This window comes from Monodon monoceros, unplaced genomic scaffold (assembly GCF_005190385.1).
Source record: "Monodon monoceros isolate NGI ecotype Baffin Bay Population unplaced genomic scaffold, NGI_Narwhal_1 Super_Scaffold_19, whole genome shotgun sequence".
NCBI classification, from domain to species: Eukaryota; Metazoa; Chordata; class Mammalia; order Artiodactyla; family Monodontidae; genus Monodon; species Monodon monoceros.
In genome coordinates, this window is record NW_021703775.1 from 75,356,739 (window position 1) to 75,383,714 (window position 26,976).

General features: G+C 44.2%; 2 protein-coding genes across 5 annotated transcripts in view; one reads left to right on the plus strand and one right to left on the minus strand.

Moving 5' to 3' along the window:
• SMC6 (structural maintenance of chromosomes 6) overlaps positions 1 to 8,825 on the plus strand; it is a 73,485-nt gene extending 64,660 nt beyond the window's left edge. For both annotated transcript variants that reach the window (XM_029232158.1, XM_029232157.1), the window contains 4 exons: positions 637 to 742; positions 4,086 to 4,238; positions 7,400 to 7,497; positions 8,339 to 8,825. In XM_029232158.1, the coding sequence (XP_029087991.1) occupies positions 637 to 742; positions 4,086 to 4,238; positions 7,400 to 7,497; positions 8,339 to 8,453 (472 nt within the window). In that variant the 3' untranslated portion in view covers positions 8,454 to 8,825. The remainder of the gene's footprint in view (positions 1 to 636; positions 743 to 4,085; positions 4,239 to 7,399; positions 7,498 to 8,338) is intronic.
• A 5,649-nt stretch (positions 8,826 to 14,474) lies between these two features.
• Positions 14,475 to 26,976, minus strand: part of VSNL1 (visinin like 1) — a 101,689-nt gene continuing 89,187 nt past the window's right edge. Inside the window, exons 3-4 of one of the 3 annotated variants that reach the window (XM_029232228.1) lie at positions 20,245 to 20,460; positions 14,475 to 15,728 (exon numbers count right to left, since the gene is read on the minus strand). In XM_029232228.1, coding sequence (XP_029088061.1) covers positions 15,531 to 15,728; positions 20,245 to 20,460 — 414 coding nt within the window. In that variant the 3' untranslated portion in view covers positions 14,475 to 15,530. The remainder of the gene's footprint in view (positions 15,729 to 20,244; positions 20,461 to 26,976) is intronic. The other 2 variants (XM_029232227.1, XM_029232229.1) reach the window with 2 other exon arrangements.

Genomic DNA, 26,976 nt, shown 5'->3' on the forward strand with positions numbered 1-26,976 from the left:
CAACCCAATGAATAAAATAAGAATCTGTGACTGCGTCCTTATAAATAGAAAGGTGGTAAGTAAATAAATGAGGAAGAAGGGAAAGCTCTTTCTTACAGCAGAATGCCATATGACAAATAAGTGAAGTTCACGTTGTGCTAGACAGTGCGTAAGGTATTACAGGTACAACATGATTAAGAGATTGCCTTTGCCCTTTTTGCTACTGTAAAGTTAGGAGGAGACAGGCAAATGAATAGGCAGTTTACCATTATCTTAACACTACTAGAGTTTAATCCTCTCAAGGACAAGATTCAAGTCTTCTGTATTAGGGTGATATATAAATTAGTTGCATGATTGATACATTCATATGGACTGACTGTAATATAATGGGTTTCATTATATATGGGATGACATCTTTATTCATTTTATAGATGTTTGTTTATTATAAAAGGAAATGAAGTGGTAAAAATGTGGAGACATGAACGAAATATAAAGACACAGGCAAAAATCATCTAAAATTTTACCTATTAAATGGGCACCAGTGTTAACATCTTGGCATATTTTCATCTGGCCTTACATGCTGGTGTAAAGATCATGCTGAATATACAGTTCTGTATCTCTGTAATCTTTTTAATATGCCCAATTTCTTTTTTCAAGGTGTTTGACTTTACGATGCAAATTGTACTTTGACAACTTACTATCTCAGCGGGCCTATTGTGGAAAAATGAATTTTGACCACAAGAATGAAACTCTTACTATATCTGTAAGTATCTTAACTCTTCGCATGTTAGTCATTAAGAGAATTAGCTGCTTCATTTCTTTTGATGATATTTTGATCTGTTGTCATTGGAAAACAAAATAACTTACTTTGAAGTTAAAGATAGTCTTTGCCAAAATGTTGAAAATTAAATTGATTTTACTGACTAAAGCCATTACTTTAGCTTTTTATTTTTTCCCCCAGACAGCCACATTATTTTCTTATGGTGATAATTAGGAGTTTTATTTTCAGTGATAAATATTTACCTTCTCTTTAAACTCCACTGGTTCCTTTTTAAAATTCATATAGCATTTTAAATTACGTGGGACATTATAGAAAGTCTGTATTCTCTGGCCCCACTATAGGAAGCCAGAAAAGAATTACTCAAAGAATGTTCGACCCCATGTAATTGTCTTTGTGCTACTTATTTTGGAAGGTATCCCTAGATCTAGCCTCTTTTGTATAAAGGAAGCCACCACTTTCAAATTATGGAGTCTGTGTGTCTGGATTCTATCACAGTCACATGCATTAAAGGAGGAGTGTGGGATATAGCATTAAAAATAGTGTAGTCAGGGGCTTCCCTGGTGGCGCAGTGGTTGAGAGTCCGCCTGCTGATGCAGGGGACACGGGTTCGTGCCCCGGTCCGGGAAGATCCCACATGCCGCGGAGCGGCTGGGCCCGTGAGCCATGGCCGCTGAGCCTGTGTATCTGGAGCCTGTGCTCCGCAACGGGAGAGGCCACAACAGTGAGGGGCCCGCGTACCGCAAAAAAAAAAAAAGAAAAAAAAGTGAGTCAGGAGGTCAAAAGCAGCTACTCGCTAAATAATTGGGTCAAACTTTTCAAATATTTGTGTACTATTCTTAGTTGCCATAAATTTTATACTTCCATTTTAATACTTAGAATAAGTAATAATTTGCCATACAGATATGCAACTAAGAACCCATCTAAAAATTTTTAAGAATAATAATAATTGAGAAAAAGAATGACAATACATTTAAAAACAGTTAAAAGTCATTAATTCGCCAAGTGGTGAATAGGCACATGAAAAAGTGCTCAGTATCGCTAGTCATCAGAGAAATACAAGTTTATACCATAAGTTACTATCCCACTCCTATTATTGTGACTAAAATGAACAAGACTGATAATACCTTGTGTGGGTGAGGTTGTGGACTTAGAACGCTTATACCTTGCTAGTGGGAGTATAATTTGGTAGAACTAATTTAGAAACCTGTCTTGCAGGGTCTATTAAAGCAATTCCTCTTTTCAGAACTCTTCAAAAACCAGTAAAATTTATCTACAGTAATTAAAGTCAAAATAGTGGTTACCTTTTAGGGGTTGGTAGTTGACGGGAGAGGACACAGGGAATCTGCTGAGATGCTAGAAATGTCCTGTCTTGATCTGAGTAGTGGTTACCCAGGTGTGCGTGTATATGTGTACGTATATGTCAGAATTATTTGAGCTGAACACTTAAGCTTTGTGTTCTTTACTGTATATAAGTTATACTCTAGTAAAAATTATACTCTAGTAAAAGAAAATATTAGGTGTTTGGATAATTTATCCCCAGAGCCATAGCTGTTCAAGACAACTGAAACTAGATTTTCTGACATTATCATTCCTGTTATTCAACAGACTATTATTGCTTTAAGAATCTTCAAGTTTTCTCGTCTTCATTTTACAAATAAGAAGAAGTCCCATGATAGGTTTACTAATAGGCCAGGGATAAAATTTAGATCTCCGTAATTTATCTGGGGCTTAATTCATTAGAATGATACAAGATGCAGTTTGGGAGCAAAAGACTGCATCCTGTTTCTTAGTTCTTACTGTTCTGGTGTGTGTGTGTGTGTGTGTGTGTGTGTGTGTGTTTGGTTTTGTTTGGCTTTTTACTGCTTATGTTAATGTTGTTTTTGTGTTTGGATTTTCATAGAGAATTCAGACTTCAGATGATAAATATAAAATTTCAGTGTATGTTTAAATTCAGAATTTTTTATAACCCTTAGAAGATTAAAATATAAGTGAATGCTCACTTGAGAACCAAATAACTTTTCAAATAGTGTTTTGGAAAATACGTGAAGCTGTATATCTGTTAAAACACATATGATAAAACTGGTTGGTGCTCTGTTTTTTCAACTTGAGTGCATATATGTATATCTGGAATTCTCTTAAAATGAAATCGAGTTCCTTCAAATGTTACTTATACTGTCTTCTTAGGAAATTATGTGAAAATGTTATCTCGCTAATTACTTTTATATTGTTCCCATGAACACTTACTAAGAGAAACTTTTAAAAGAGAGTTATGTATTTCAGTTGATTGCTGCTGTTACTCTTTGGCCAGTGTGAGCCTCTTTAAGTTGGTCCTGTGTCCTTTTGACATTCAGTAATTACTTTGAAAGCAGTTTAACCACTAGATGTCACTAGAATTCAAGTAACAAGAGATTAACTTGGCACTTAAAGTGTTTGACAAAAGGAAATAAAGAAAACAATCCCATTTACAATAGCATCAAAAACAATAAACTACTTAGGAAATTTAACCAAGGAAGTGAAAGATCTATACACTGAAAACTACTAAGACATTGTTAAAAGAAATTGAAGAAGACACAAATAAATGGAAAGATAACCCTTGTACATGAATCAGAAGAATTAATATTGTTAAAATGTCCATACTATCCAAAGCTATCTATAGATTCAGTGCAGTCGCTATCGAGATTCCAAAGGCATTGTTCACAAAAAGAAAAAACAATCCTAAAATTTGTATGGAACCACAAAAGACCCCTAATAGCTAAAGCAATCTTGAGAAAAAAGAACAAGCTGGAGGCATCACATTTCCTGATTTGAAGCTATGTTGCAAAGCTATAGCAATCAAAACAGTATGCTATTGGCATAAAAATAGACACATAGACCAATGGAACAGAATAGAGAGCCCAGAAATAAACCCAGGCATATCTGGCCAACTAATATTTGACAAAGGAGCCAAGAATATACAATGGGGAAAGGATAGTCTCTGATAAATCATGTTGGGAAAACTGGATATCTACATGCAAAAACGAAACTGGACTAATGTTGGTACTTTTATTATTAAGGCTTTGGACTTTCGGTATGTTAGATCTGGTTATGGCGAGAAACTGTTTTCAGTTTGATTCTCTCACAATAAAACGGAAACCACCGTTACACAGCTCACTGTTTTACTCTAAAATATTTTGAATAGAATAGATGTCGTTTCCAAGTCACTAAATGATTTTTTTTAATCTTCTTTTTTACTATAAACTCATCCTTTCTAATGGTAGCCAATCTTTTTTGTAAAGAAATTAATCTGTTTTTTTCCTATACTTTGTTTTTTGTCAACTCATTCAAGGTTCAGCCTGGAGAGGGAAACAAAGCCGCTTTCAATGACATGAAGGCCTTATCTGGCGGTGAACGTTCTTTTTCCACAGTTTGCTTCATTCTTTCTCTGTGGTCCATTGCTGAATCTCCTTTCAGATGCCTGGATGAGTTTGATGTCTACATGGTAGTGTTGACTTTTAAATTCTCTAATTTTTTGGTTGTTTGAAATGTGTATTTTGAAAGGAAGCAATTCACTCTTTAGTTTTACCCATAACAGAAAAGATCCTGCTCTGATAGTTTTGTCTGTGATAAGTGATAGAGAAGAACCAAAGAATTCCAGTTCTCGCCCTTGCTAACATACCACACTGGCAGGGACCCTGTCCTGGATTTGCAGCCTTTTCCCCAGTTTGCTTCCATCTTCCGTTTGTACACATAATTATAAGCAGTTCCCCACATTTGCTTTCCCTGACTCTCGCCACTGTTCTCTCTCCCTTCCTGCACAGCCACACTTTTCAAAACAGCAGTGTGTGTAACAGGAGGGAGCGAGGACACTGGACTTCGAAGTTAAAAAACCGAAGATTGAGGCCTACCTCTGTCACCAGTTCCCCAGCTGACTTTGGGCAAGATATCTATCCTCTTTGGGCCTCAGTTTCTTCATCTATAGAATAGATTATTACCCTTTCCTACCTTGTAGGGTTAGAGCGAGGCTCCAGTGAGGTCCTGTCTGTAATGTGCTCACTGTGGTGCGGGCGCACAGTAGGGCCTCCCAAATCAGCTGTTAATCATTCTCTCTACTGCTTCATGCCTCCTTCTTTACTAAATCTACTGTAATCCGGGTTTAGACGACAATCCTCCAGCAAAGCTTATTTAGCAAAAATCATAAGAACTTTAATTTGGTGAAGTATGTGGCACCACAGACTGACCTTCCATCTCTTAAACTGTGTCTTCTTACCTCCTCTTCGTTCTCCGTGTGCCAGTCTGCCTCCCCTAATTCGGGTGCCCTTAAATGTTTGAGGTCTTCTTCGTTTTTCATAGTGGTGTTAATTTTCCTGGATATCATGTTCTACCTACCCCCAGCCCACACACACACAGTCCCACAGGCTGCTGTCTACGTTTGGATCCCTCCCAAAGCTAAGCATCCCATTCTGACATCTCTCTTGTTCTCTGGACCCGTGTGCTCGACTACCTGTGAGACCATCTAGTGAACAACCCACATCTCAAACTCAGCGTGTCTGAGTCTGAATTTTTCTCCTCCGAGCCTTCCTTTTCCTGAATTCTTTTCCTTGATTAGTTGCAAATTGCCATTTCCAACCCAACACCTAACTGCAAAACCAGTGATTTATCTGTGATTCTTCTTTCCTCGTTACACATGAAGTCTGACCCCTGTCTCTTCTCTTTTCAAGTATCTCCCTGGTCCCCGCCCTCTGCTCCTTCCTGTTACCTCTCCTGTCCTCGCCTCTCGCGTGTTGTCATCGCTTCCTGCCCACACTCTCAGACTTTAATCCCGCCCCTTCTCAGTTCCTCCTTCACTGTCTTGCCAGGTTTATAGTTCTAAAATAAATCTAATTGTAGTCACTCACTTGCTTGAAAATCTTTGGTTTAATTCCGAAGGGTGACTTTGAAACCCTTCATGATACGGTAGCCGCTGACTTTTTCAGCTGGACTAAGCTGTTTGTGATTTTCCAGACTCTGCGCCTCTGCCCGTTGTGCTCTTCTTCGTTGTATGTCACACTCCGACTCATCTTTCAGGACTCGGTTCAGATGTCCCCTTTATGTAGCCTCCATGACCACCACCCTGCCAGACAGGATTAGGGACTTCTCAGAGCTCCCTCAACACCACCTGACAGCAATCCACTCGTGCAATTATATTATTTTTATATTTTATAGTATCTAATATTATATATTATACACATTTTATTATTATATATATTTTGCATTCTATTGCAATCCCCTATTTTCATGTCTGAATCACCCACCAAATTTTCAATTTTGAAGTTGTCAACTCTGTCTTAATCATATTTCTAACTCCTAATGCCTAGCCCATAATTAGGATTTAGAAAAGGCTTATTTGCAAATCAGAATTCACATTTGTAAGTGCTTTATAATCCTTCAGTGGTTTTTCTTTTCTGTGCTGTCACTGCTGAATATTAGTTAGAAATTCCTCTGAGATTTGGCTTCAAAGCTGATTCACAAATCATAGAAGATGATTGCTCTTTCCATATAATATTTTTGTCCAAAATGCTGTTATGTAGACTTATCACCCATCTTATAAGTCAAATTTAATTCTGGACAATTTCTTTCTCTTTCAGAAACTTACAGGTTCTTAGTCAGAATGACATTTTGCCTCATTGAAATTATTCAGAAAAATGTACCCAAGTTCTGAGAACCAATCCAGTGGAAATGAATAAATATTTCTTGGTGCCTTGGCAGCTTTGTTATTAAATGATGGGCTTCCCCAAGGCATTGTTTTGAAAGGACAGTTTTCACTTTGGGCAAGCTCCGGTCACTTCTGTTAACGTTAAGTTAGATTACTTTAGGGATATGCCTGATGGAAGAATTTATAGAGTAAGAGCCACTGAGCAGTGTAGCTGGAGTGCAGGGCCCCTGTCGGTCTCCAGAGCCCAGGTTCTAAACCGCCACGCTGTACGGTACGGCCCCACGCGGTTTCATTTGTCTGTGTTTTCAAATTTCAGGAGTTTTCAAGGGAGGAGAGAGGTACTTTGATTTTTGTTTTGTCTGTTATTTAACTCAGAAAATGTAAGCACACAGTTTAATTCCTGTAGTCAAAACCTGTTATAACCAAGCATTTTTTCCCTATACATGGATGTGCTGTTTAACTTATTTTAAAGATTCAGCTGAGAAATTAGTCTGTAAATTCAAATTGATTCACATTGTACAAATTGGTAGAAGGTGATGGGGACAGAGCTTTTAGAACACCTTAATCATTGAGGGAAAACGTGAGAGACTTAGTAAGCTTGAAACTGGTCATCTTTGATACTATTCTCTTGAGTAATTAAATATTACTGTAGAAATTAGATTCACTCTGCAACATCTAGTTGTATCTTTTGGCTATTTTCTGATTATTTTAATTGTTAAGTATATTTGAGGCAAGGGGCTATACTTTGACTATAGGAATTCCTGGAAGATACGTGTTATTCAGTTATTTTCCCCTAATAATTTTAGATACTATCTTTCACGGTATGTATGAATTGCTTGGCATCATAGATAAGATAGTGGATGATCCTTGGATAAAAATCCAGGGGTTCATAACAACCAGTAGAATGCTCCTTTCACAGGAACATGACTGACACAGCAGCAACTCTGACCTCTGCCTCTGTTCTCCAGGATATGGTTAACCGGAGAATTGCGGTGGATATGATCCTCAAGATGGCAGATTCCCAGCGCTTCAGACAGTTTATCCTGCTTACCCCTCAAAGCATGAGGTAACTTTTTAAAACTCTTCCACGAATTATATATATATATATATATATATATATATATCAAGTATATAAAAAGGGGTGAGAAATCTTTTATATTCTCAATTTTAAAATGCAAATGCATAAATGACCAGTCAAAAGAAAAATGAACCCCTAATCTAGTTCCAGAGATCGAATGTAGTTTTCCCGTATTAGATATTTAAAATTTTGTTTGTGTTATCTCCCATTAACAGAGGCAGTTTAACTGAGTATGATTATTGACTTGTTAATATTTCTATTTTGAATCTGCTCTTCTGTGGTTATCATGACCCAACTAATATAAAGTAATTTTAGTAATTTTGCTTCGACTGGAGAAGCGATTCATGATTTCCCTAGTCTTGATTCTTTTCCTGTTGACTGAGAAGTAGCAGTCTTCCTAAATGGACAACGCTGCTCTGCTGTCAGTCAGCATTTATTAGGTACCTCCATGGTGTCAGGCTCTGTGTCACTTAAACGTTGATATTCTTTCTCTAAAGTGGTCACTCGATCGTATGGGTACTCAAGTTTATGACTGGAAATATTCAGGTGACAAGAAGAATAAGAGTTAGAGATAGTTCATACATAAATCTCCTTCATTTTCTTTTTCTTCCAAACTGAAAACCCATGGCATTTAGCAGGAAGTTAATTTTTAAAAGTGAAAATTTATTTCCCTATTGCAAGTTATATTTCTCCTAGAATTCCAGATATCAGACATACCCTCCCCATTAGCAGCCATTTAGACTTATATTTTCATGAGGTAGAATTAGAATTTTTTTTTTTATGAAAAAATTTTCTTGGAAATTGGAATAATTAATTTTGCCTCCTCTAGTTCACTTCCAGCAAGTAAACTGATCAGAATTCTTCGAATGTCTGACCCTGAAAGAGGACAAACTACGTTGCCTTTCCGACCTGTGTCTCAAGGAGAAGAAGAAGACCGGGGTTGATTTACTGTGGCTGACTGTGCCACACCCTCATGTTGAAAGACGTGTAAGGGGAGACGCCCGGGACTATGGGAAATAAAATGAAACTGAAGACATTCTGCGGTGGAGACTCACTCATGTATCTGACACAATAAGCCTAGAAGACCGGCCACAGCCCGCAATTTAAAATTATAATTACTTTGCTTTGAGAAAATCAACTTCATAGTACTGGTTTTAAATCTTTTTAAGTTTGTTTGTTTTTCATTTTAACCATCTACTTTTATAGATTCTTTTTCAGAAGTTTAAAATTTTGTACATATGTACATGTACATATCTGTTTAGTTTGGGTTCATTTCTATAGTATTTTGTAAGAATTAAAATAAAGATTTGATCACCCGGTTATATTTAGTTTTGCTTTTCCAGAATATTACATTATTCTCATTGCAGGGGGTGGGGCAGCGCCCAGGCGGGCTGTGAACAGGGACCAGTTTACAATAGATTCATTGTCTGTTTTGTGCTTATTAATGAGGAGGGACCTACACAGGACTGTAGGAACTTTGGTCACAATCCCTGCACAGGTCATTTTTAACCCTAGAGATACAATTTCAGATTGGGACGGTAGTTTTAATTATTGTGTTTCATCACATTTAAGATGCTCTCTGTTAAGGCACGTTCTCGGAGCTTTACTAAAGCACTGCCAGTCCTGACACGGTGCCTTTCTCTGAGTCCCTTAACCATCATCCACCCTACTAAGTGTCCAGCCTGTGTCGGAACTGGGTTATGACCCACTGGTGCGTCCTGACCTGCAGCGTGATTGCTTGCTTGCTTTAAAGTCCCGCAGTTTGCAGTCCAAAGCGTCTCAAGCTCTGGCTCAGCCGAGAGAGGACACAGGCCAGAGGGACTGTGCAGACCAGGCTGAGGAGAGGGCTGGGGAAATTGGGGCAGAGGACAGCTCCCCCTGGAGCAGAGAAGTAGCTGGGAGCCAAAGGCCCAGCTGCTGATAGGGAGCTGATGTCAGTTTATAAGACACATCCTGATCTTAGAGTTGTTAAAAAGTGTGCTCCTTAGAATGATAAAATATAGCCTGTTGTAAGCAATGGTATTTATGAACTTTTTTTAAAAGAAAACATGAGTAGAACTCCTGCTTGCATTCTCTATGTTTGATACTAGGATTAGTGCTAACCTTTTTAGAAAGACGTGAATACCAACAAGAAGAATTCCATATATTGCTAGCAATAAATATTTGTGAAATTGAAAGGAAGTATTTTAAGAAAAAGACAGTATTTTAAAAGCAGCGACACTTCTGTAGTTACTGAGAAAAACTGGATTTTGTTTTTGGTGAGGGGAGAGAGTCTAATTTAATCTTAAATTGAGATCCATTGGTAAATGAGAAGTCCAGAAACTGTGCTTTTCTAATCTAAGAATTTACAGAGAGAGAAAATGTGTGCCGCATGTTTTAAACATCCTCCACTAACAATACAAAGTCTGATTTTTTTAAAGGTACATTTATAATTCATTTGTATCAAAACTATTTTAACATACATGTGCTTTTTCAAATAAAAAAAATGAAGTAGAATATACCAAATGCATACACTTTTATTCGCTAAACGATTTCAGTGTCTGAAATTTTGTGGTAGTTTTTTAATGTTGTGCTTCTTAATACAGAATGGGAAGTAGAATCCTCAGGTATCCAGGCATCTCTTGTTGAGTTGAAGGTTATTCATTGCTTTGGCCTCACAAAGTTTGGGTTTCAACTATCGTAAGTGAAAATATTTTCAATTAATATTCTAATTAATGGTAATATTAATTAGAATAAAAAAATTGCTTTTTTGAAATATGTGTAACTTCTAAAAATAAAACTTTAAATTTACCTGTAGTTAAAGTCATCCTTTTGTGAATTGGGGAAGATATTATAATTGACAGAATCAAGCCTCTTCATGAATAGTGACTTGAATACTTCATAGAGATGACTCTTCCACCCCTGGTTTTATCAGCAGGGCAGGAATGACTGAACTGAGTCGTGAAATCCTGGGGAAGAAATGCTTCCTTAGACCTTTAAATCCTACCTTTTCATAACTTTGGGTTAGACATGATTAAAATCGTTCTGAAAAATGACAAATGTGGGGCTTCCCTGGTGGTGCAGTGGTTGAGAGTCCACCTGCCGATGCAGGGGACGCGGGTCCGTGCCCCGGTGCGAGAAGATCCCACATGTCGTGGAGCGGCTGGGCCCGTGAGCCATGGCCGCTGAGCCTGCGCGTCCGGAGCCTGTGCTCCGCAACGGGAGAGGCCACAGCAGTGAGAGGCCCGCGTACCACACACACACACACAAAAAAGGCACCAGGGAATGGGAGGAAGGGAGAAGGGAAAATTTGGAAAATACTTCAGAAGAATGCAATGCCTGAATCTGTAGTGTCGATGATCAGTATGAGTAACAATATTACTTAAATGTTGTTTTATTAAAACTAATCACATTTGTCTTTTTTTTTTTTTTTCATTTTCAAAGAATCCTTCTGGCTGCTGTGTGAATAGGTTAGGATTAGAGGCTTTTGCAGTGATCCAGGTCAGAGGTCATGGAGACTCGGACCAGAGTGGTCGAGATAGAAGCGTTCAGATTCGAAGTCCAGAGGCAGTGAGACTTGCTGATGAGAATACAGTTGACCCTTGAACAACACAGAGGTATGGGGCAGTCTAAAGTCCGAGTTTAATTTATAGTTGGCCCTCCATCCACGCGGTTCCTCCTGTCTCCCTTGTGCATCTGTGGATGGGGTAGCACTGTAATACTTACTATTGAAAAAAATCCGCCTGTAAGTGCACCCGCACAGTTTGAATCTGTACTGTTCAAGGGTCAGCTGTACTGTGGAGCTGTGAGAGGAATCAAGGATCATTGGCCTGGGGTCTGGGGCCTGAAAAACCGCACGAGTGGTGATGTCATTCACGGAGCTAGGGAAGATGCGGGGCGGCTGTGGAGGAGAGCGATGGACGGCTGGTGGGGAGACGTACAGCAGCTCTGATCTGAGCAGGCAGCGTTGGAGACAGCCATTTAGTTAATCGGGTATTTGATGGGTAACTTTACGTTGGTAAATGTAAGAACCTGAGAAACAGTAACATAAGGTAAGAGTCTAGAGATCTATATTTCGCCTGCAAAATGCTGGGAAGAACCCAAACTGCATGCCCAAAATATTTGGGAAACTGAATTGCTTACACAAAAGGACCTAAGGGAACAGTGTGTCATTTTATTTAGAAGCTCTAGTTGACTGTCATTTTCTCGCTAAACCCCTACACACCTGGTGCGGTAAGGCTCTCTGAAGACGTCTATTTAAGCGTGTGTTTTACTTCCTGACATGGTTTCCAATGGTGTGGAGGAAATCAGCATCTGGCCTCTTTAAGAAAGTGGTTCATGTTATTCATCTAGAGACCGTGATCCTGAATGAGGGAACTACAGGGAAAAGGAAGCTTTAAAGCAATATGATTCCCCTTTAAAAACAGTTTAGAGTTATTTAAGAAATAAAAAAGAGGAAATATGGAAACTTACGTCTTCTAAACGCAGAAAGAGTTCAGGTTAGAATAAAAGTAAGACATTTGGGGGCATTTTCCTTTCAGAACAGCAGCAGGAGTTAAAGAGACCAAAATAGTGGCTGAGTATAAGCTGGAACTGATAGAACCCAGGCCCACTTGAATGATGAGAGGATGCCCACAGCTGGTCCTTTCTGAAGGGTCCACAGGCTGGGAGGGACACTGTGGTTCTTGAGGATGCCCGTTGCTGAGGGTGTGTGTGGGTGTGGTTTAAACGGAACTCAGTTAGAGAAGTTGTGTTAAACACACCCTTCAGTTCATGGCTCACCTTCATCTCTGGTTGCCTCAGAGCAGGTGAATGCATTTTGTATATGGAAGAGATGTGAATTGTGGCTACAGGGCAGACTGTGGCTGATTGTTTTCCAGAGAGGGTGGAAACATCTCTCCTGTTCTTCTAGAAACTTGTTGTAACCTATCAAGACATAGAGTTTAATTTCCTTCTTGACTGTGAATAGGTTTGTGACTGTGTTGTAACCAACAGAATGATGGAGAAGTGTTACTTCATGACTATTGAGGCTATAGGGCAGGAAAGAATATGAAACTTCCAGTTTCTTAGCAGGAATACTTGTGCTGGAGACCTGAACCATCAGGCAAGCAGTATGACTGCTCTGAGGCCTCCATGCTGCGAGGAAGAACAAAGTAGCCCATGTGGAAAAGCCCTGAGGCCCTCTCAACTCGCAGCTGCTCCAGGCTTCCATGTGGCTGCGACTGCACGAGACACCCCCAGCTAGAATCACCCAGGTGAAGCCTCTCAAATTCCCGACCCACAGAAGCCATGAGGAGTAACAAAATGATTGCTTCTACTTTAAGCCATCACATTTTGGGGATAAGATGTTATGATGCACACCCTGGAAACAATTCTAGTGTGATATTTGCTTTTATTTTATGTGCCTTTTGTGTACTTCTGTGAGAATGTCTTTTTCATTTATATGTATTATATGGTGCAATAGATTTTATTGTTTCTTTTTTCGCCTTTCAGCCTTGTAAAAACATGCGCTCGTTGCTGTGTGTACATCAGTTTCCAGCTGAAGCCTAGTATGCCGCAGGGTGCATGCACCCAGTCTTACCTAGTCCTCTAGTCATGAGCCACCAGGTTGCCTCCAGCCCCCACTCCAGAAACAGAGCTGTCACGGACATCCTGGGACAAGTCCCCATACATCCTCCTGTGAGAGCTTCTTGGGGCAACAAACCCAGGAGTGGAAATGCTGGGTCAGAGGACATATGTACACTTATTCTAACCAATACTGCTGGACTGCTGTCAGGACCCTGCCCCAGTCGACACTAGCAGAGCAGAGAGAACTAAAACAAGCACAAAACAAGGTGTTTGTTTGCTGGCCCAATTTCTACATTTTATTTATTTATTTACCAGTGAGTCTGCTGAAGGGTTTGTTTTTCATAAGTGCCCCAAGTACCCATGTGGCTCATTTCCTTCACTTGGGTCTTTCATTAGTGTCACCTAACCAGCCTATAGGAAGTAGCCACTGCTGCATCCCATCACTCTCCCTCCTTCTTTATTTGCTGTGCTTTTCTTCATAGTTCTTACAATTAGACATTTGTGTGTGTGTGTGTGTGTGTGTGTGTGTGTTTATCATTTATTGTCCGTCTCCTCCCATATGAATAGTGTTGGGTGCACAGAGGGTGATCAGTGAAAATTTGCTATGAATTCATCGCCTGTAGCTTGACTTAACCAAGTGCCTTTCCAAGGAGTCTCCCCAGCTCCTCAACCCACCTCGCCCTCAGCCAGAGGAGAGCATATTGGGAGGCACAGAACGTCTCTCCCTGCCTCTACTTTGGACTCACCAAGCACAGGGGTTAACAGCACCAGGACATCCTATTAGCACTTGGGACTGTTCTCTCTGGGGACGGGAGTTTGTTTCTGTCGGGGTTTCAGGTACTGTCGTTGCCCTGAATGTTTGTGGGGAGGTTTGCTGGCTCCCGGTTTCTTGCTGAATGGATGAATGGAATCATCAGGCCCTGGTCTGTGGTCTCATCTAATGCTCCTAAGACAGACAAAGGAGGAGTATTTAGAAAAAAAGGCGCTCCATAAAAAGTGAATAATTTAGCACTGTACTGTCTGATACAATAACTACTGGCTACACGTGGCAAATTAAATTTAAATTAATTAAGATAAAATGCAGTCCCACTAGCTGAACCGGAAGTGCTCAAAGTTCACATGTAGCCAGTGTAGGTACAGATGTTTCCATCATCCTAGAAAGCTCTACTGCACAGCACTGTAGAAAGAAACGGTCTCATTCAGGCTTGTTCTGAAAACGCAGGCCCGCCTTTAGAGTTCTTGATGGAATCTCTCTGCCTTCCTTCCTCCAGCTTAAAAGGGTCAGGATTTTGTTCCACCGTTAAAACAACGAGTACACTTTTGATTTGGAAAGACAGCTTTTTGGAGGACGCTTCTCAGTCAGCTAAATGTGTCCTCCACATAGTTGTGTAAAACATAGCGTGTGGTTAGCACCACAGTCACACTGAGAAAACATTTACTGTCATATAGTGAGCATTTTTTGAGAATGAGTAAGTTTTATGTTTTATTTAAACTTTACACGCCATATTAATTGTCCCTCTTTTGAGGGCCAGGATGAAGCATTGGGAAGTTGCTTTCTTCCCTTTGGTTGTCACGAAGTCTTTGAATTCCCAAGTTGTGTGTTCAAAGGTAAATTTAGTAAGTTGTTGCTATTGACCCTTGACAATTATGAACATCTGTTTCAAATTTAAAATTCTGAGATAAGAACTGAGGGAAAAAGTCAAATGTTATAAATTTATTTGGGACATCTATTGCCACCTCTTTGGAAGCCTTTGAAAATTCAAGCAAAATCAATACACATACATCTTTTTTTTTGCTTTCAATAAATAATATCTTTGAGTATATGTATATATAGATAGATAGATTTAATTAATGAGTCATTTAGCAGTGTTTTTAAGTTTTATACTGCATTAATTCCAACACAGCTCTTTCCAGATAGGATGCAAATGAGGTAAGAATTAAGGCAAACCTAAACGGCATGCAAATTTCGTACATTTATATTCACTGATAATACAAGCTCTTGTGTGTGGACCACACAGAGGAGTCAAGGGCCCCTCTGTGTGCCTGTCCAGTACTATTTTACAGGAGAATGGTGACACAGCTTATAATTCAGTTACATTACCGTGAGGGTTTCAGTACTACTAACATTATGTAATCAAGGAGACACGAGCATTAGCAAAACATGAACAAGAAATCATACAACTCTTTGCAGCACATTTCTGCCCAGGCTTTGGAGGAGGAAGGTGTTTTTTTAAATGAAATGATATCACACATATCACATTGTGGCAGGTTGTTTGTTTTATAATATATGCTTTTAAAATTCATTAGCAAATGACATTCTCATGCACACAAGTGTTTCAAACACAAGAAGCAAGTCCATTTATAGGTAGTCCAAGCAATATGTGTGTGTGTGTGTGTGTGTGTGTGTGTGTGTTAATAGCTGCAGACTGAATGGAACATTGAGACTTTTGTGCAGTCCATAGTGTTATCTCTGCTCATTTCTGAATGTCGCACTGCAGAAGTAATACGATGGAAGGGTCGCTCTTTGCAGCTTCTTTGAATTCATCCAGTGTAATCTGGTCGTCTTTGTTCTTATCCATCTTGCTGAAAATCTTGTCTACTCGCTGCTCAGGTGTGAGCCCATCCTCATTCATTTTCATCATGATCACGGTGCCCACCATTTTGTAGATAGCCTTGGGAAAACAGGAAACAGACCATAAAGTTCTCCTATGATAGGGTAAAGAATCTAAATTTACTTCAAAGGACTCCTTAAATGGTTTTAAGTAAGATAGTGGTGTAATCAAACCTGTGTGAGTCTCATGACCAATTGGATAGAGAAGAATTTCATGTGATTCCCAGGTTTCTGACTGGAGGAAGTGATTATGAAGGGTAGTGGTGAGATCAAGAATAATGGATTAGGAACAGGTTCAGGAAGGAAAATGATGAGTTCAGTTTTTGTTTTTGTGGGGGTTTTTTTGCGGTACGCCGGCCTCTCACTGTTGTGGCCTCTCCCGTTGCGGGGCACAGGCTCCGGACGCGCAGGCTCAGCGGCCATGGCTCACGGGCGCAGCCGCTCCGCGGCATGTGGGATCTTCCCGGACCGGGGCACGAACCCGTGTTCCCTGCGTCGGCAGGCGGACTCTCAGCCACTGCGCCACCAGGGAAGCCCCGAGCTCAGTTGTAAACATTCTGAGTTTGAGGTCAGTTGAGAGGCAACAAGCTCTACTCCTTGGAGATTTAGGAAAAGATGAAGTGTGGTCCCAATTTACAATCTTTTAAGAAAGCAAGCAAGGTGGACCAGTAAAATTTAGCCCTGAAAGAAGTTAGTTTAGGGGGATCTGTGAATCAGGGAGTCTGTTCATAAGTCAAAGAACAGAGTAGGAAGATTCCATTTTCCAGTTCAATTAATTGTGCACAATTAATTCTCAAAATGGGAATTAAATGTAGAAATGAGTTTCTTTCTTAGGAAAGTGCCTTAAAAAAATAAATGCTCATCTACACAAAGACTTGCAGGGGAATATTCATAGCAGCTTTTCAAATAATGGCCCAAAAGTGAAAACAGCACAAATGCTCATCAACTGGTAAACAGATAAACAAAATATGACATACCTGTAAAACTGAATACTATTTTAGCAACAAAAAGGAATGAAATACTGATACATGCTATAACATAGATAAACCTCAAAAAAAAAAAAAAGCCAGATATAAAAGGCCAAACATATATTGTACGATTCCATTTATATGAAATCTCCGGAAAGACAAATCCATAGAGACAAAGTAGAAGGGTAGTTTCCAGAGTCTGGGGGTACCAACAGGCATGAGGGACCTTATTGAGAGAATTAAAATGTTCTAAAATTGGATTACGGTGATGGCTGCATACTTCGGTAAGTTTACTAAAAATCATTGAATTGTAAAGCTAAAATGGATGAAGTTATGGCCTGTTAATTATAACTCAATAAAGTTTAAAAGAATGCCAATTAGAAGGAGTAAACCATAACAAGAGTTTCATTGAACAAGTAAGATGTCTATTGAGATAAAATATATTGTGTTTGCTCATTTTTGTAATTAGAGTGTGTTGATTTATGGTAGAAAAATATCTAGGACATTTGACTTTAAAAGAAGCAGACTATTGGGACTTCCCTGGTGGTCCAATGGTTAAGACTCTGTGCTCCCAATGCAGGGGGCACGGGTTTGATCCCTGGTTGGGGGACTAAGATCCCGCATGCAGCATGGTGCAACCAAAAAAAAAAAAAAGAAAGAATCAGACTATTGAAATTTCATTTGAGGGACAATTGGTAGAGGGGGTCCTGATTAACCTAGAAGCCTGAGTGGTATGTGAGGGAAAAGCAGACATGCCTGGACTTTAAAAAAGAGACAGATGGGTCATCCGCATGCAAGCTGCTACTCTCACTGTCCTCTGAAGGGTGAAATGAAAAGGGCTTAAAGGAGCAATGGGTAGAAAGGCTGTTAGCACGACAAATGCACCATTGATGAAGACACGGCAAAAAGAAATGTAAACCCAAAAAGTCCAACTCTAACAACTCTGAACATGGCCAGTTCTCATTAACCGTATCCAAGATGCAGCCCTGCAATTGGGATCATGAACATGACAACCAGGAAATGATGTTCCAGATGCAGACTCACACTTCACACCAACCTAGGCCAAGGGCATGTCAGGCTCAGAACTAAATATGAACGTGTTCCCTGACAAATGTAAGGAATCCCTGTAGGCGCATATGCTTCATGGGGTACTCCGGCATGCAACGAAATATGTAGCACTGTCTTCTCTGAAAAGAGGATGTGTTATCACAGGTGCTTTCCCAGGAAGAAATAACTGTCTCAGGTACTCTCTTATTCAACCAAAACTTGTGGACCCATTAGGCCTGTGCCCAACACTCCAGGGCAGATGCACTGTCCTTCGTTGGGGTTATGTGGCCCTTGCTGGTCTCTCGTCGCACTGACCCTCCCCCATCACAGCACCCGCCTCACTCTGCTGTCATTGCCTGATCACTTGTGTGGACACAGGCCCTTGGGGCAGTGAGCTCCTCCAGGGTGGGCACTTGTGTCTCTTCACGTCTGTCTCCCCTCCACCTTGCAGGAGGTTGGCGCCTGCAGAAAAGCTGACTACAGGCTACAGGAGCCTAGAGGGTGGTGGGCAACTCTGGGGTGAAGTGGGCCAAGAAGCCTTCTTGGATGTGGCAAGATAACCTAGACCTTGAAGTGTGAGAGGATTTGGATGGGCCCAGAGCCCTGAAGGACATTCCAGGGGAAAAGCATGGTAGAAGCAAAAGTGGCCAGCTGTGCGTGTGCAAGAGTGAGGGGCCCTGGATGGACGGTGGGGCCGGAGAAGACGTGCAGGCAAACAGACGTTGGCCGGACCAGCTGTCAGAGATCTGTGTGCCTGTGCCTGACACAGAGGACCTGCTCTGTAAGCCTTTTGATCAAATGAATGAGCAGCTCCTGAAGCGCAGAGATGCTGTAAAGACTGTATCAGTTATTGATACCTTGGTTCTGGAAAAGTAGCTCAGCAAAAAGGAACCTAGAGGCCAGAAAGGGTGCCAGGTGCAGGTGCAAAGGGCCAGAAGTTGGTGAAAATACCGGAGATGGAGAAGGGGAGCCACATGCAGAGGGAACATGAAGGTGACACGGCTGATTAGAAGGAAAGAAGCTGAAAGTTGAGGTGGATGGTATTTCCAAGGGAGACAGAGCCTCGAGAGCTAACTGCCGGTTACTGAGCATTTCCTACATGACAGGAAGTGTGCCATGTGCTGAACCGTTACCACAGACTTGGGGCGTAGGTTTTATTACCTTTATTTTTTCACGAGGACACTGAGGCTCTGGTGCCCTCGAAGCCCTATAGTCGGGAAAGCAGCAACGCCAGGCCTGACCCTTGCTGCTGTTGGGTTTTCCAGTTGACTTGGGAAGGTAAGTGGGTACCAAAGGGAGAAAGGGGACTAAAGATGCCAAGGGAGGGTGGGTAAGTGGAAGGCAGGGCTCCAGAGGCCACAGGAGGAGCGAACTGCGCTGGGGAGCCGCCCCAGGGGAGGAGAGCGAGTGTAGCATGGTGGGCATCTGGGGATTTGGTCACTTGGGTTTTGGCTACTGTTTCTTCCCATCAGCCCCCAGTTTTCATGTGGGGATCCACCCTCCCTGTTCTCAGCTCTGTGGTCTGGACGGGGCCTCACCCCAGCTCCAGGATGGGACACTTGGCTTTGGCCTGTGGCAAGTGGTGCATTTCCCCCCTTGGGTCACACTGGTCGGTGCAGAGGTGGACACACATGCTAAGACAGTCAGTCAGTGAAAAGGCACTGATTCATTCATCAGTAATTGAGTGCCCGCCGGGCTCCAGGACTGTTCTAGGTTCTAGGGACACAGCAGTGAGTGGGGAGAGTCCTCCCTTGACAGTGCTTGCGTTCTACCATGTGAGGTTATTTGGGGCAGTGATAAACGCTGTGACAAAAAACCATGATGGTAAGAGGTTAGATGGCCCTGGGGTGGGGCATGGGCACTCTTTGGGGAGGGGAACGCAGGGAGGAAGGCCTGCCGGGAGGTGAGATGAGGGCACAGCCCTGAGTGGAGTGAGGGGCCCGGGGAAGGGCCCTGGGCAGAGAGAGAGGACATCAAGGCCCTCACGTGAGGCTGTGTTCTGGGAAAACCAGGAAAGCTCAGGCATCTCGAGCACGGTGTGTAGGGAGGAGTGTGGAAGATTAAGGTCAGAGCAGTGGGCAGGGGATCCTGGGACGTCTGCACAGGCAACTGAGAAAGATGCCTGTTCCCATGGAATGATGGGAACCTGGGGGCCGCGGGCAGGATCTTGTGCCGTTGGAGGAATGGGCAGTGGAGGGAGCTGGTCTGAGTCAGAGGGTGGCGTCCAGAAGGGCAGAGCTAACACAAGGACTGGAGAAACTGAGTCCTGATACCATCCTTTGCACCCACTAGGCTTATGTTTATGGGAGATGTCACACTGTGAGCATGGCTGAAATGGCGATTGACAGCCAGGACCCAGCAGCTTGGACCTGTGACATTTCCCAGCGCCTCGACGGAGCAAGGGAACAGGGACGGAGAAGTCAAGGCCTGGCAGGGCTCCTGGATGGGGGGTGGAAGGGAGCTGCCGTAGGGCTGTGCCCCAGGGAGCCTCTTCCCAGGGGTCTGCCTGCCGTGCCCACAGCAGCCCCGGTCCTGACCACACCCCAGGGGCCGCTGCCTCACCTCAATGATCTCCAGCATCTCCACGCGGGTGATCTTGCCGTCGCCATCCAGGTCGTACATGTTGAAGGCCCAGTTCAGCTTCTGCTCAAAGCTGCCCCTGGAGGTGATGGACAGGGCACAGATGAACTCTCGGAAATCGATGGTGCCGTCCCCGTTCTTGTCGAAGGTTCGGAAGGCGTGCTGGGCGAACTTGGAGGCGTCTCCATACGGGAAGAACTACAGAGCAAAACACCCAAGGTCAGGTGTCGGGAGGGGACGAATCACAGGCTCCCGAGTCAAAGACCACCGCTCGCTGGCTTTCTGCTCACAGCCCAGGCTCTCCCAGCCGCCCGGACACGGTTTGGCCCAGCGCTCAAAGCCAAGGGCTGGCCCGGGGAGGCCATCTGCCCGGGTGTCCTCACCCCCAGGCCCCTCGCTCTCTCCTGTGGGTGAGGCTGGGGACGCTTCTGGGTTGGCGGGGCCTGGATTGGGGCCACTAGGATTCCACATCTGTGGCTTCGGAGCCGACTTCTCTCCCGCACGGGGTGGTGCTACCCGGATTTCCACGTGCCTCTGGGTGTGACAATCCAGGTCCACCGTGCGCGGGGCCCGAGCGACACGACCCCGACCTCCGGCCGGCGGCTCCCCCGTCCCCAGCCCTCAACGGTCTCCCTGGGTGAGGGTCCAGGGTGTGACTTCTTCTTACGGGCACTTTTTTTTTTTTTTTGGCAGATCATTTAAGAGCCACCAAAAATAGAACATGACTGGGCTTATTTCTGAGAGGCATAAAGAGGTGACTTCTCAGAGCAGACAGGGAACTGTAGGAGATGGAGGATGGGCACAGGAAGGGGAGGGGGGGGCAGATCCCACAGGTGGTGAGAACACAGAGCCCGAGGCCGTGGACCCGGCCCCAGGCACGCATCTGGGCCAGTGACACACAGCAGGGTTCCAGGTCTGATACCTGACCTTCTGCCCCAGCAAAGCTAAAGGACATTCTCCAGGTGGAGCGCAGGAAACCAGAGAATAACCCTCACCCCATCCCCAAAACCAAACCAAAGCACACCATGTGGTGTTTTAAAGCAGAGAAGGTGTGCATTGTTTCTGGACGAATAAATCCCGCAAATACAAAATCCAAAGCAGATTCCTGAGGAGGCCACTGGTGCTTCTGTTCCTGCGTAGGCGTTGCCACTTGCTAAGCGGGCCTGGCTGGCCACACACAGACGGCCGGCATCGTGCCCGCTCTGGGCTGTGTCCTCTTTCCCGCTGTACATCCTGACCTGGGGCTTGCTGAGCTCGGCTGCCCACTCCTCCTACATTGAGAAGCACACCGGACAACAGAAAATTTCCCTCCAGAAGCAAAATAAACATTTCATGTCAGGAGCCAATACAGGCGGGCCAAGGACAAGGCAAGTGTTCCGGGGAGGAGCTGACGTCGGCTTGTATTTCAGTAGCTCCCACTTCCAGATGCCAGGATCTGTTCTGCCTGCTGTTGCTGCGGGAGAAGCCACCCCAGAACGTAGTGGCTTGAAACTGCACGAATCATTTTATTAATCTCAGAAAGTAAAAATCTGACAGTCTCTTCTAATCAAAGAACTTATTCTGTGACTACGAGCTTCACGTACTCTGAACTGTCCTTTCCTCGTAACTCTTAGGACACCAAACGTGTGTGGGTTTTTTAGGTTTGTTTTATTTTTTTCCCCTCACAACAACCAATTTTCCAACTGGCCGGACACCAGCTGGGTGTCCTACAGTTCAATTCAATTCTGACCCAAACTGCCTGGAGTTACAGCAGACCCCAGAGGGTAAGGGTTCAGTCCCACAAGACTGCACCCACCTTCAACACCAGTCACAAGTCCCAGGTTGCCACCTGTTCCTCTGAGAGGCCTGCTACGAAGTTGGAGGATTCCCACAGCCCCTCCTCAGGTTGGATAATTGGCTAGAACGACTCCTTATTTACTACTAAATTCAGGAAGGCACTTTATTTACTACTACCAGTTTGTTATGAGGTGACAACCCAACGGAGGAGATGCATAGAGCAAGGTGTGGGCATGAGGGTGTGTGGGGCTTCCGTACCCTCTCTGGTTGCACCGCCCTCCCAGCCCTTGGATGCGTTCACCAACCTGGAAGCTCCCCCAGCCCCGTAGTTTGAGGGTTTTTATTGCAGTTTCATTATGTAGGCATAATTGATTAAATCATTGGCCATTGGTGATTGAACTCAATCTCCAGACCCTTTCTCCTCCCCAGAGGTCGGGGTTGGAGCTCAAATTCTCTAATCTGCCGTCCTCTTCCTGGGACCAGCCCCCCTCCCAACCCTGCCCCAGTCCTGAAGCTAGGGGTCCCCCAGCCACCAGTTATCTCATTAACATACAAAAGACACTGTTATCACTCCAGAGATTCCAAGAGTCTTAGAAGCTTTTGTGTCAGGAACCGGGGAGTACGACCAAATATGTATTTCTTATTCTCTCTCAATATCATATGTGCCCTGTGCGTGAGTGGTCTTCATCTCTCTCTAGGGGTGTGCTGTTTGCTGTTGTGTCACCTGCTTCACGTTCAGTGGTCTTGGGCAGAGCCGGTACCTGTGAAATAGCCCAAGAACAGAGCAGAGTGAGCCCCCTGGTGGATTCCCAAGTCTCCTTAGGGATGTTTAACCATCAGCCTTTCTACACGCAATGACATGAGGCCACTGGGTATAATTTTTCTCCATCCGTGTAGGTGTCTGGCGATGTAATCCTTTACCCATCTCCTACCTCACAGCAGACTTTTAAGTTAAGGGCTATCTGACAGTTTTATCTAAAAATAACTGGGCACCTTAGGTCAGTATATTAAAAATTAATTTAGATCAGGAAGGCCTTGAGAAAAAAATCGATTGTAAATTTTGAGCTATAAAAGTTACATGTGCCTTGCCGAAGGTCTATTTACTGACTTTTATAGCCAACATGTTTACTTTGGAAGAACTGAGTGTGTGATCAAGAGCCCTCAGATACCTGGAGGGGTTATTTCCTTTAGAAAATTCATCCTATCATGTTCCGAGTATTTCAAGTTTTTCTAATCAGGGGAATGATCCTTCTTTTGATGAAATAATTCAACTCTGGATGGATCATCACAGAAAAATGAAGCCATACTCCCTTCAATCTTTGTAGGAAGAAATCAGGGTCTTGAACTCATATTCACTTCTCTTGGAGGAAAATAGTGCCTGAGAAGTACAAGAATTTTGGGGGTATTGTTGCTTGCGGGGTGTTTTGTTTTATTTTTAAAATTCAGTGTATTTTGCTTCAGCTCCTGCATTAAATATTGGTGTGGAAATAATTTTTGGTGGTCTTAAAAATCTAAACCTTTTAATATAATAGAAAAAAAGAATGGTGAGGTTGAAAAATTTTAATATATATAATTATATATATTTCACTTACATCTTTGTAGTTCAGGCTGCTATAAAAAACTATCACAGACTGGGTAGCTAATAAACAACAGACATTTATTTCTTATAGTTCTGGAGGCTAGAAGTCCAAGATCAGGGTGCCAGCATGGTCGGGTACTGGTGAGGGCCCTCTTCTTCATTACAGACTGTCGACTTCTTGCTGTGTCCTCACATGGTGGAAGGGGCAAGGGCACTCTGTGGGGTTTCTTTTATAAGGGCACTAATCTCATTCGTGAGGCCTCCACCCTCATGATCTAAGCACCTCCCAAAGGCCCTACCTCCTAATACCATCATTTTGGGTATTAAGTTTCAACTTTTTGGGGACACACAAACATTCAGCCCATAGCAACTTCTTTGAAAGAAAATAAATTTAGTTATGAAAATTTTCAGAAACTGTACTAGATAATCTAACATAGCTAATCTTCAGTAAATTTCCAGCCTCTCTTTTATGCCTATGTATACATGCACACAGAGTTTTTCTACTTTTGGTCAAAAATGTTATATCAAGTGTATCCTATATTTCCATTAAAAGGAAATCTTCATCTGGGAAGCAGCTGCAAATGGTCAATTAATGCCCACTGATGTGAATCCAGGCCCCAAGCCAGGAACCCTTCTGACCCCAGAAGCTGTGTGGTATGGTTCCTGGAGAAATCCTTTGGGGTTCGGCACCTGTGGGGCAGCCTGTCCTCCTGAGGGTGTCCAAGAGAAGGCTCCTCTTTGAAGGGCAGGGTTTGGGAGTGGAGCACCGTCTGCTCCAGATTCTGGCCAGCAGAGCCCTAGGCTTAATTCTGGGGGTGTCAGTGAGCTGGCCAGTCCCCCAGGCTCCCTGGCTGGGGGTGATGGGTGGCTGGGCCAGTGCCCTGGAGGCAGTCTTCCCAGGACTCCCTACAACCTGCTTTCTCAGGTCCTGTCCTTGCCCCTGTGCAGCCCACAGCTCTTTTGCTCTGACACTTGGGGGGCTCAGAGCCTAATAGCAGAAGGTGGGGTCAGAAAGTAGACCCTCTGTCCCTGGTGAATTTTGGCCCTGCTGATGAGACCCTGACCCCGAGGCCACACAGTGATGTGTCCCCGTCCTACCACAGACACAATCCTGTGCTCTGGTTACGCTCTGAGGGAACGGGTTCTAGAGGCTGCTGGCCTCGGGTGGGACCAGGACCCAGCTACAAGGTGTAGCATGATGTCCGTAGGAAAATGTCACCCTGGTGCTGAAAACTAACTCACAGGTGAATTTTAGGGGCCTGCCCTGTTTCTTTTTTTTTCTTTTGTAAATTCTGCCTAAGTATAGGCATTTTCTTTCTTTTCTTTTTTTTAAATATTTATTTATTTATTTGGCTGTGTCAGGTCTTAGTTGTGGCACGCAGGATCTCCATTGCAGCATGAGGGATCTTTCGTTGCAGCATGTGGGATCTTCATTGCGGCATGCAGGATCTTTCATTGCAGCATGTGGGATCTCTAGTTGTGGCTTAGTTGCGCCGGCTTAGTTGCCCTGCGGCATGTGGGATCTTAGTTCCCCGACCAGGGATCGAACAGGCGTCCCCCGCATTGGAAGGCGGATTCTTAACCACTGGACCACCAGGGGAGTCCCCCTGCCCTGTTTCTAACTGGGGCAGGATCACCTGTTTGTGGAAGGCAGATGGAATTACCCGCAGATCATAAGTGCCCTGTGCTTTCCCGTCTCTGTCTTTGCCCACACGGCGCCCTTTGCCTGTCGGACCCTCGCCTACTGCTCAGTTCTATCTCCTCCCCATCATCTGAAGTGAAGCCCAGATGCCACCTCCTGCGGGGCCCTTCTCTGCAAACGCAGCCTGATGTCAACACCTCTCTCCTTGCATCCGAGTTATCTTTGTACATGCGGCTTTCCTCTGCTGGACCACACATTCCTTGCTTCGCTCAGCTCCATGTTCTCTGCACAATCTTTGTTAACCAAGTGAAGGAGCCTTTGCTTGCAGAAAACCGGCAAAGCCTGCAGTGAGAGGTTCCTCCGAAGATGAGAACCTTGGAAACGAGGACAAAGGAGTTGAGAAAAGGCCAACCCCGTGAGGTCTCCTGGTTCTGCTGTGCTCAAGTCCACATTCGGGCCAAGACTAGTAGAGAACAAGGAACCCACAGCCCTCCTGCCCCGTCCCGAGAGAGGAAGTGGAACGAGGCTTTCTAGTTGGGCTCTAGGGACAGGGCTTCTCAGCAGATTTGCAGGGGAGGTCTGGCGTGGCAGAGGTCTGGCGTGCACGCCGGCCCCCTCCTGCTAGCTGACAAGCAGGACAAGGGTGCCCTTGTCCCATGGCATTCCCTGGACTCACTTCTGGAAGTTTCTGAGATAATTCTTCTGGGCTGCACATGTTTCTTTCCCGTTGACTCCCCCTCCCCAGGATGCCTGGAAATGAGGGCTGCCAGGTGTACCTGCCATCAGTCGTGGGGAGCTGGGGCAAAGCAGGGCTGCACCCCTGCCTCCTCTTCCTGGAGGGGGTGGAGGAAGAGGTTTCCAGGACCCTCCACTCAGACTCTCGGCAGAACCCAGTCAGGTGGGCACAGCCTGATGGTGGGGGTCCTCTGCCTGCAGAGCTGGGTCACGGGCAAGCTCCCTGCGCCCACTCTGGCCCCGCTGAGGAAAGTGGCCTCAGAGTTCCCATGGACCGCCTCCTTCATCTCTCATTCAGTGAGTCCCCTGCAGCAAGGGCCCAGCGGCTCAAGACTTCCTCTGCTTCTCTCCACATCCCCTCTTCCCGCCCACTTTCCAGTGGGAGGATCCACAGAGGTAAGCCCTGCTCTCCCTTCTGCCTCGGCCAGAGCCCGCACGCCCCCCGTTGATTCTGACCACAGTCTCCCAACTCCTCCCGCCTCTGGTCTCCTCCAGGTCCGATACCCAGGCCACACTGACCTCTCTGCAGTGTGGCTCTGATTGTGTCATTTCTCTTCACACAAACACTCAGTGGAATCAAGTGCAAGCTCCTTTGCTTGCCATTCAAGGGCTTCCATACCTGACCCGATGATACGTGCCTTCAACTTTGCACGTCCCGCTTCCCTCTGCTTTTGAGCTCAGCCCTTGGAGGCTCTTTCGGCAGACGCTGAATTCAAACTTCTCACCCTGCTGTATGTGTGGCGCTTCGTGATTGCCCCAACCTGCAGGCATGTCTCTCTTGTTTTGTTCCTCTGCTTTACGCCCCTGAGCCTCAGCTATCTTCCTAGGTGTCACCAAACCTGCTCTTTGCTGTCATACTTCATAAGCCTTCCCTCTCTCACCCATCTCACCTTGGCCCATCAAGAAATCCCACCTTTGCGGGCTTCCCTGGTGGCGCAGTGGTTGAGAATCTGCCTGCTAATGCAGGGGACACGGGTTCGAG